General features: G+C 34.6%; 2 protein-coding genes across 2 annotated transcripts; one reads left to right on the forward strand and one right to left on the reverse strand.

Moving 5' to 3' along the window:
- Window positions 1-641: 641 nt before the first annotated feature.
- On the forward strand, window positions 642-7,828 carry LOC111406303. Its single transcript, XM_023035677.1, has 7 exons — window positions 642-1,613; window positions 1,684-1,941; window positions 4,000-4,065; window positions 5,594-5,770; window positions 6,204-6,255; window positions 6,330-6,614; window positions 7,556-7,828. Exons 1-7 carry the CDS (start codon window positions 943-945, stop codon window positions 7,826-7,828), a joined length of 1,782 nt encoding a protein of 593 aa, XP_022891445.1. The 5' UTR covers window positions 642-942.
- A 308-nt stretch (window positions 7,829-8,136) lies between these two features.
- LOC111406305 lies at window positions 8,137-9,950 on the reverse strand. Its single transcript, XM_023035691.1, has 3 exons — window positions 9,530-9,950; window positions 8,849-9,272; window positions 8,137-8,731 (listed from the first exon to the last, which is right to left on the reverse strand). Exons 1-3 carry the CDS (start codon window positions 9,948-9,950, stop codon window positions 8,137-8,139), a joined length of 1,440 nt encoding a protein of 479 aa, XP_022891459.1.
- Window positions 9,951-10,553: the final 603 nt, after the last annotated feature.

Below are 10,553 nucleotides of genomic sequence, written 5' to 3' on the forward strand. Positions count from 1 at the left end.
GTAGCTCAAAAATCTTCTTTTTTGCTCCAAATACTTCCAAGTCCGGGTTTTACCTACAATAACAATATTTAGATGTATAAATCCACTCAAATTTACAAATATTATTCATGTTTTTAAGCACAAATGGGTGTGTAAAACAATCATATAATGAACTTTTTCTTTTAGGTTAAAACAGTTCTATTGCGGGTTTTTGAGTCTATTAAAAAAGTCTAATTAGATAAAAGGTGATAGCCCATCTCATGGGAAGGGGGGGAGAGAGAATAGCGAGGGATAAGGTAGAAGTTGAGAAAATCTGGTTGTGAAGAAAGTGGAAACCACAACATATATGCCTATTAAAACTTGCCATAACAAACATTCTGAAGAAATAAAATCACTTGCTTGAAGTTCTTTGCCCACTGTATATATTAATTGAAATTCTGATGCAAACAAACAAGCGTTAAGGCGACCTACAGTAAGAAAGATGATGATGTTATAGAGTTGCACATCTTGACCATTCAACTTCTGAATCTGATGTTGCCCGGGGATCTTGGTTCCATAAACTGGACATTGCAGTGCCAAGTGATTGAAAACTGGGTTGAAGCAAAGATTTGCAGTAATCTTCTATCATATGAGCTTGAAACATAGTTTTATGGTGATGTTCTGTTGGGATGGGCTTGCTTTGTCATATGCAGGACAAAGTTGTAGCGCTCTCTCTCTTTTTTTTATAACTATATTGGATTGCAATCTATCAAGTTTTGAGAAATAGTAAAGCCATTCCAGTCACTCTTTACTGAGTCATAATAACTTCAATTTCTTTCTGAAAAAAAGATTCTTTTTATGAAAAAAGCTGCTGCATACTAATCTTCTTATCAACAGAATAAAGGATAAGATGAGCCAATTGGAAGGAGAAATTTTCCATAGCTAGATCAATATTAAAGGGAGTGTTCTAAAAAGTCTCATGTAATGCTTTGGGCTCTAGAAAATTGTTCAATCTTAGGCAGGGAAATGTCTCAAGAAGAGTTGCACTTCTTATGGACTCCAAAAAAGTTCAAATTTTACACTCTTGAAGTTAGTTTGTTTAATGATCTCATCTCCGAGTCCTTTTATATTTGCAGATATAAACCCAGTGAGGAGACGTTGCTACAGATTGATCGATTTTGTGTAAGTATAATTGCTGAGTGTGGTGTGAGCATTAACCGTAAATTGGCTCCATGGTCGCGTTCTTTGAGTCAACAATCTGGGATGCCAACACCCTCTAAAAATATCTCTCTTTTACCCGTGTCAAGTTCTGCATCTGGGGAACTTGTAAAATCCTTAAATTATGTTCGTTCTCTAGTGGCTCAGTATATGCCAAAGCGGTTGTTTCAATCAGCAGTTTTTGCTGGAGCCCCTCCTGCATCAAGGCAATCACTTCCAGCATTGTCATCTATATTAAGCAGATCGTTCAATTCACAATTCAGCCCTGCAAATAGTAAGGATGCTATAGACAACAAAGAGACATCTATTACATCTGTTTCAGACTCCCCAGTTGCTGAAGAAGTTGATGAAATGGAAGATCAAGAGTTCATAGCTCTTGATCTTTTCAGATGGCGCTGGTTTGGTGACCAGCAATTGTCAGATCTCTTGCCCAAAAGGTATTATTTCATCTGTTAGAAAACTTCTGTAATTAGCATTTCTATACATTCTAAAATTGCCCACTTACAGCGAGCACATTCCGAATCCCCAAGATGGACGAACTCATAATTTCCTAGAAGTAGGTGCAGCAGCTCTTCTTGTAGGGGATATGGACCCCAAAATGAAGGTTGAAGCTTGGAAATTTTTTGGGAGAGCAGATATGCCTTATCTCGATCAGCTGTTGCAGCCATCATTGCTCACGACCGTTACCAACTCTGCCTCTGCTCGGGCCCATTTAAGAGCAATAACAGCACTGAAACGGTCTAAAACAGGGCCCAATCAAATTTGGTACGTTCTTCTTAATTATTTTAAAACAAGTTTGTGGTTTGCCTCTCTTTGTTAGTGCTTGGACATCTTATAGCTATGACTATTTTCTCTTCTGGTGCCAGTGAACTACATGGCATTTGTTTCCCTTTATGATTTGTTTTTGTGAAATGTCGTTCTAACTTGTAAACAAGTCGTGTGAATATTTTTGTCAGAAAATCAAAATATGAACAACAACAACTTACTCATGCAAAGGAAGTACGACTTCTACTTTTTGGATGTATCTCATGCTTAATAGGTTTGAACCCGTATAACCTCATGTCAGTCGATCAGTTCTGATGTGCAATAGATTTAGAAGCTGTAACTATGTGACCTAAAAAACTGTTTTTTAGTTGGATGAAGATATTAAAAGGTCTCCGTGCATGTTAATGGGAATCTGTCGTTTTTGTATATGTTTGTGTGGGAAAAAATTGGAATCAAGTGTGATATATTGCTGTAAATGGAATGGAATACTATTTAATGTAAACTATGAAATTGTTGTACTGAATGGAAGCAGTTACAGGAAAATGGCCAGCTTTCAAGAAGCTGCCTCTTTCCCCGAATCGCACCCTAATTTCTACTAAATGAAAATAGAACTTCATCCCGTTATTTAGAACGAGTTGGTGCGATTATTTTGCAGTCTACTCTAAAACCCTAATCCCTTAACGACCTAACAATTAAACTATGACAACAACTTGAAGTATGCCTAACACATGTTTGGTATGCTGTGCTAGACAGACCTGCACACTACAATGAACAAAAATTTAGTTTCTTTTTGTTCCTTAATATTTTGCCATCCAGTGTAATCCACCTTCGCAAAACAGGCCATCAGTGTTCAATTCTTATTATGTCTTGGTTCAAGTACTGAATCTAACAGAGGTTTGGTGGAAAATCCAAACGCTGCTGTAACCTCATTTGATTTTATTTCTTAGAGTATAATTTAAGTTTTGGAAATTTTAGTCTGAGATTTACCTAGGTTGCGGATAGAAAATGTGATTGGGATGCTAATGATGTTCAAAATTTAAGAATCATTTGAGATTTTCCTGGACTGAAATCAATTTATTGCTTTTGGCATTATATTCAAGGTCATGTGGTTGATTGATTATATATTACTCTTGGAAGTTTTGATAAACTCATAAATGTCATACATGTACCTGCAAGCAAAGTTGTACAACTCCACATAAATGGAAGTCGACGTCTTATACACCGTTGAATGTATGTTTCCCAACTTAAGAATTTGAATTATATTACTGTGTGTTTTTTAATTGCTGGAGTCACTATTATGAGTTTGGTAGGCCTTCCTTAAGGGATAAATGAAGAGTGAAAAATTACATAATTTATAGATTTCTCGCTCCATTTGACATTCAAGTACTTTTTATTTTCCATTCCACTCTTCCTTTTTAAGTTTTTTCTTCTTTGGGTGTTTGGCAGAGGTTTATATGATTTAACTTGATCTGTTAGCAAAAAATGTTGCGTGCAGTTTTTTTTAGTTCCCTTCATCTTTTCTCCCCCACTATACACCTGGTAAAAGGTAACTAGATCAGAAGGTGTAAGAAGTAGTTTAAAAATAGAATATTCTGAAGGACTGCCAGAATCTAGTGTAATGATATACCAGATACTTACTTTATGTTGCCTTAAAGGTATGTGTTAAAGTGAAACTTCTAGTTGTTGATGAAGGGTGTAGGCATGCAAACATAGATTTCTATGTATTCAAATTATGACCTGCTGATTTGGTTTTGGTGATCTAATCAACATCCAGTACTTTCTGACTTTGCATTAACAAATGGAGAGAACAATTAAAAATTTTGGTGCTTTATTTCATATTGCAGGTGTCTGTTTAGTTAATTTTTCATTTTATGTTCTATTATCAACAACATGACCATCTTCTCAATGCTGCGACTGCATATTTATCTATCACATGGTACTAAAGTTGAATAGTGGAAGGTCTTGTTCAACTGTGTCATAGTTGCGCAACATAGTATGAGACTTGAATTTTGTCAGACTTTGATATTGATCCGAGGATCATCCTTTCTTATTTCACAGGGAAGATTCTCCTTTGAGCAACTTTCGTCCTCGCGTGAAACCACTGTTCCAATATCGTCATTACAGGTAAAGAATAGGTCTTTTCAGGCGTGATTGACCATCTTGACAATAAGAGCTTGCTGTTATCAACGGTTTGTGAATGACTCTTCACACTTCTCTGTGTGTGCTTTGTGTGCAAACTTGCATTTACTCGAAGCAGAGTCATGATTAAGTTGACTGGTTCTCTTTTATTTATTCTTTCCTAAAAAAGGGTTAGTAATATTTGTCTGTGTTAATTTTACTGGAGTTTTGGCATTATTACGTTCTGCATGTCGTATATTTTTGTCTTCCACAATGCAACCGCAATAACAATGAGAAGCTCAGGTTTTCCCAATACTTGGGATCTGCTTCATGAATCTTTTGTTGTTCCATTTGATCCACTGTTAACTTTTGAGATACGTCCAATGAAATGAAATCTTTTGTAACCGTCTCAAGCCGTGACAAGTTTAGTCTCTCTGACTCATTCTAGCAGGATTGTATTGTTATTGAGAATGAATTATTTTGTTGTCTATGCTAGGTATGCCACATTTATCTAAATTATTCCTTAATTTATCCTCAATTGGTGTTACCTCCACTCGTTGGTTCATATTGCCATTTCTTTTATGCATTCTAGTGTCACAGAACATCCTTCTTAAGGTTATCACTTTTGCAACATTCACTTTTGAAAATTTGGTAGCCCAACACTTAATACAAAAGAAGATAGTTAGCCTAATAGCTGTAAAACCTGGAGTTTATAACTTCTGTTCTCATCCTTTTTCATTTTCTTGAAATTTTAATCTCATGCATTTCACTCTTCAAATCTTCATTCTTTATTTATAATCGAGCATAAGTATCTAAAACAATTGTCTTATGTGACACCACGATCCTTTATTAAAGTTTCTCCCTTCATCCTTCTTAATATAATACTGTAACAAAAAGGACAATTCATGTATTCCATCATATTTCTGCATAACCCAAAACCCACCATGGTTCCTTCAATATAATTTGTTGACAAATAACAGTGATGGTTATGGTATTGACATTACTTTTAGTGGTAACTATATTTCATCTGTAGATTTCATGTGTATGGACATTTAACAATTTTGCATTCATCCAGATACTGTTACATATATTATGGGGGTGTTTGAGCCACATTATTTTGGTAATAATGCATTCTTAAATAGTGTATTGATGGGAAATGTGTGGTTAAAAAATAAGGAAAAGTTTTTGATCTGCGTGTAATATTATTTTATTGAAGAATATGTGGTTGAAATGATGTCAAATCACTGTTTAAGAATGTATTTTTTTGGAATAATGTGGCTCAAACAGGCCCTATGATTTATAACACATGCACAACTGTTTTCTTTTTCTAATCGGCAATTGGAATTTATATGACCTAAAGTATGAAAAAACATATCTGTAGAACACATTGGCAACTATTTTTCTTAAGAAGATGCTTATATCTGTTAATGTTCTGCATGCATTTGGTTATTCATGCACTCTCTGGACATTGTATATATCTGTGGATGTGTTGTTTTGAATTTGTCTCTCTCACTTAATGTTTTATATACATCAGTGAGCAACAACCCTTGCGATTGAATCCTGTGGAGGTATGTGAGGTTATCGCTGCGGTGTGTGCAGAAACTCCTTCCACAAATTCTAATCTCATGACAATCTCATCTAAGCTAAGCAACAACGGAAGGCCATCCCTCGATGTGGCTGTGAGCGTTCTTGTCAAACTTATAATTGACATGTATGTTCTGATGCATTTTCTTTATAATACAGGACTCTTCATTAAACTTTTCTTTCTCTTTTTATCAACGAGTAATGACTGCACATGGTATAGTATTTATAAAAAGGACACATCATCATTATCCAATACATAGTAACAGGCATTGAGATGCTTTCAGGACCCTTTCGGGTGTCTGGTTCAAATTGCATCCAATGTTTTTGTCATAAGGACAGAACTAGCCTTTGAATAACTTTCGTGGTTTAAAGTCTCTAGTTGTTCAAGGCCACGAATACTCTCCGTGCTCCGGTATAATAAGCCAAAGTTTGACTTTTGCGAAGTAAAGGAAAGCAAACTTTTGCTCTTCATCTATTACACACTTTCTTGACTGCAGTCAATGCTAACACCCACCCGTACCATGTTTTCTCAGCTGATAATTTCTAATTCCATTTTGTAGGTATGTTTTGGATTCTGAGACTGCTGCTCCTCTCACTTTATCGATACTCGAGGTGCTGCATACTTTGCACTTGTTTTCATGCAACATGTAGTTAAAGCTACTTATTATACACATAACTTATTGTAGGATATGCTAAATTCTCCAAAAGTGATGTCAAAGGCTCAAGCTTTTGATTTAATTTTGAACCTTGGGGTTCATGCACATTTATTGGAGCCTCCAGCACCTGATGACACCTCTGCAGTTGAAGAAGAGTATTTGCATGAAGAATATTTTGAAAATGAAACTCTACTTTCTTCTCAAGGAAAGAGAAAATCTGATAATTTTAAGAAAATAGGGAATTCGTTAGCTATTGATAAGTTTGAGAACTGGATTTTGGGCATTCTCTATGAGGTTCTTCTTCATCTTGTTCAGGTATATATGATATATGGCATTGCGATAACTAGGGATATCCGGTAATTTTCAGTTTTTGCATTTTTTTTTTTTTTAAATCAAGCATGAAAGGCTGCATTCATACAAACTTAATGCTTATTGTTGTGCTTCGGCTGACAGAGAAATTTTTTCGTGGGGGCTATTATGAAGTTTAAACTTGTACACAGAAAATAATACTCAATTTTCCCCAACTAAATCAATATTTTTCTCTGAACTTTCCCTGGTTTTATGTTAGCCTCAAGTCTGTAAAATAACAAACATGTATCTAATGGAATTAAACTAATTGGTAAAAAGACGCATATACTTAGATATAATTTCATGGTGAGAGTTTGAATGAAGGAACTATCTAGGTGCTGATTTTGTTAACTGCACAAGAGAACCGAGGAAGAAGAGAAGACACAAGATGCTTCAGGTTTTTATCAAAACAAAAGATATATATTTAGATTTAGGCTCCTTTGATTATGAATATTTAATGTAAGACTGATTGAATTTGAGTAGTGAATGACAAATATGACACCATCACATTTCTTTTTTATTGCTTTTTTACTTATGCTTATGCTTCCAAGAATGGATTAAACAAGTCAACGTTCATTTTTTTTATAGAGTCAATATTTCTCGTAAATCCTTCATTTCTCTTACAATTAAGCCCTTGTATCTACTACATATATATTCCAAGTCCATGCTTCAAGCATCCCAATTGCTTCAGATTTTGTGCTTTCTCTGTATGTTTGATATGGTGGTACACATGTTAAAATGGATGTCTTGATAATATCACATAGCTGCTAAATTCCCTGCTTACAGAGAGTCCATTTAAATCTATACTTTTATCTGATTGACCTTCTCTCTCTCTCTCTCTCTCTTTTTTTTTTTTGCTGCCGCACCTTTCATGTATCATCATTATCTAATACATGCTTATTTCTCAGATAGGAGAGAAAGAAGAATCTGTCTGGGCTTCTGGCCTAAGTTGTTTACTCTATTTTGTTTGCGATAGAGGGAAAATTCGAAGAAGCAGATTACAAGGTCTTGATATTAAAGTGAGTATTTCTACACCTTGTTTTGTTATTATCTGTGAGCAAATAAGCTTTTATATTCGATACAATTTTCAAATTAATGTACTGACCGGGGTTTTAAAATGCCTTTGGCTGGGCAAGACAACAATGTCCAGCCTCAAGCCTTATGACTCTAGGCTTGCTTAGGCAAAGCATGGGCGTAATAAGGATTTCGTTATTTTTAGTCTAAGAAGCACCGACACGGACACGAGTGTCCGACACGATACGTGTCGCACACGCCGACACGTGATTTTTTAAAAAAGTTTTGACACGACACATCGCCGACACGTTGATTAAAAAAAAAAAATTTTATTTTAATTTTATAGTCTAAAGTATTAATTTTTTGTACTTATTTAATCGTATATATAATGATAAATAGAAATCAAACTTGACATTAAATTCATCAATGTTTCTTAATGACATAAGTTCAAAAAGTAAAAATGAAATTAATTACATCATTCATCTTGAATCTCTTCAACATCTTCATCTCCATCAGCAAATACCATCGCCTCCAATTCCGGTTCGTCTAGAGATAAATTAGCGACTTCAAGCACACCAATATCTTCAAATGTATCAAATGCATCTCCACTGATATCCCACATTTTAGTCTCTCCTTGTGAGTATTGCGTACTTCTCCTTGACAAGAGACAAAGATTGCTATGGACGAAAATCAAATCTTCCGCACGTTTTGGAGTTAGCTTATTTCGTTTAAGAGAGTACAAAAAGGAATAAGTACTCCAATTTCGCTCACAACACGATGAAGAAGATGGTTGCCCCAATAATTTCAAAGCATAACTTTGAAGCATAGGTGTGCAAGCACCATAAATAACCCGCCAAGTCTTTGGGTCCAAGCGGTAACGATCATGGATGGATTCAAAATCACCAAAGTCATCTTCCATAGTTGAGAATTTGGCATACTCCTTATTCACCATAATACGCTCTTCATCTGACAAGTACCTCTTAAAACATTTTATTCTTTTTGAAATCTCTACATCTCTATGTGGAGCAAGTCGAGTGGGATCCTCATTAAGCCATTCCTTGCTATAGTACCTAAACAAGAGGAAAAAAAATAAAAAAATGACAATTCATTCAATAACTAACTAAACATATTAAATATTATGATAATGTAAATAAATATTAAATGTATGAATTAAATTTAAAAATTACCTTGGATTTAGGGAATGAGACAAGCAATGAAGTGGAGTGTTATTTTTGTTCCAACGATCTACAAGTATTCGATGAACAACATTGTAGAATGATGATTCCTTTTCTTGAACTTTTTTCTCATTCCTATAAATTATTCCTCTCACTTTCTCAATCATTGTATCCCACATGTCGTAAACCAAGTGAAGGCAAGGTTTATCCGTATCACAAAATTTAAGCATGTCGTAAATGGGAGAAGTGAAAGAAAGAGCATAACTTATAGAGTCCCACCAAAGATCATCAAACACTTTCAATTTTACAAAACTTGCCTTCGTCATGTCATCTTTTCGATAAAGTGACCATTTTTCACTAATATCCAAAGCTTGAAGACCACGTCGAATAAGCTTAAATCTTTTTAACATGACAATAATAGAAGCAAATCGTGTCTCTGCTACGGAAAGCAACTTCAAAGGCACAAATTCATTAAACATTGCTAGTCTCATGGAATGTGGTTCATGATAAAAAATTTTATAATCATTACATCATCATGAAGATTAGTAATCCAATTGCATTCCTCATATGTAATCAAATTATTTTCAACATTCTTTGCGGCACAAATGTTCTTCAAAGCAAGATTTAGTGTGTGTACAACACATGGTGTCCAAAAAATATGAGGATACTCCAATTCAATTATTTGTCCGGCACCTTTGCAATTTGGAGCATTATCGGTTATTACTTGAACCACCTTTTGATGACCAATTTTATTTATAACCTCCTTCATCAAGTTAGCAATAAAATGTTTATCTTTTGTTTCATCGGAACAATCAACCGCTTTTAAAAACATTGGTCCACTCTCGGTCACCGCCATAAAATTAATTAGTGGCCTTCTTTGTGGATTACTCCTTCCATCACTCACAATGGTAACTCCTTTTTCCGCCCATGTGCCTTTAATTGGATTTAATAATCTTTCCACATTTTTTTTCTCTTTTTGAAGAAGAGTAGTTCTCAACTTGTTGTAACTGGGAGGCAAATATCCTGAAATTCGACTATTGGAAGCAAGAGTATAAGAACTAATGTAATAAGGATTTCTTGCAAGAGTAAAAGGCAAACCACTTGAATAAAACATTCTAGCAATTTCGGAATTCAATTGGTCATGTGTTGTCACATTAAAAGCATTTTCTATTGCACTATTCTTTCTTTTCCTTTCCTCCAAAACATAACAATCCTTAGACCCATATTATTCGATGGCAATGACACTCTTTTCCCCGCCTTAGTTTGCATTCTCAACTTGGCTTCATCTTCCATTTTCTGCATTTCACATATATCTTTCATAGTTACTTTTTCACAAGCCCTAATTCCATAGCCTTGTAATTTTAACAAATGTGCCTTCACTCTTGTGTAAGAACTTGTCTTAGTTGCATTACAAAAATTACATTGCCAAAGAATGTTACCACCCTTTTCATTAAATTTATCAAGTTTTGTAACATATTTTCAAAGAGGTTTAGACAAATCATCATCCATAGCATTATCACTCATAACTTCAAAAGAAAAATAATTTCAAATACTTAAGTAAAATAGGAGTGATATTACCTGAAACTTGAAAAAATATCTTCTTCTTGATCTTGCAAATGATTCTTCAAATGTGAATTGATGAAATTTTTGAAAAAGATGAAATAACAAAAAAAAAACTTGGATGTTCTGAAATTTTCTTACAATTTTCGCAAGTTAC

Source organism: Olea europaea, chromosome 1 (assembly GCF_002742605.1).
Source record: "Olea europaea var. sylvestris chromosome 1, O_europaea_v1, whole genome shotgun sequence".
Lineage (NCBI taxonomy): Eukaryota > Viridiplantae > Streptophyta > Magnoliopsida > Lamiales > Oleaceae > Olea > Olea europaea.

Bases quoted from the DNA above. Each gene is read 5' to 3' on its own strand.
- LOC111406303 (XM_023035677.1), top strand. From the start codon at position 943: ATGCTTTGGGCTCTAGAAAATTGTTCAATCTTAGGCAGGGAAATGTCT. The intron at 1,614-1,683 runs GTATTATTTCAT...GCCCACTTACAG, and splicing joins TCAGATCTCTTGCCCAAAAG to CGAGCACATTCCGAATCCCC. The intron at 1,942-3,999 runs GTACGTTCTTCT...CTTATTTCACAG, and splicing joins ACAGGGCCCAATCAAATTTG to GGAAGATTCTCCTTTGAGCA.
- LOC111406305 (XM_023035691.1), bottom strand. From the start codon at position 9,950: ATGTTTTATTCAAGTGGTTTGCCTTTTACTCTTGCAAGAAATCCTTAT. The intron at 9,273-9,529 runs GTGCCGGACAAA...TTTCCGTAGCAG, and splicing joins TAATGCTCCAAATTGCAAAG to AGACACGATTTGCTTCTATT. The intron at 8,732-8,848 runs GTAATTTTTAAA...CCTCTTGTTTAG, and splicing joins TCTCATTCCCTAAATCCAAG to GTACTATAGCAAGGAATGGC.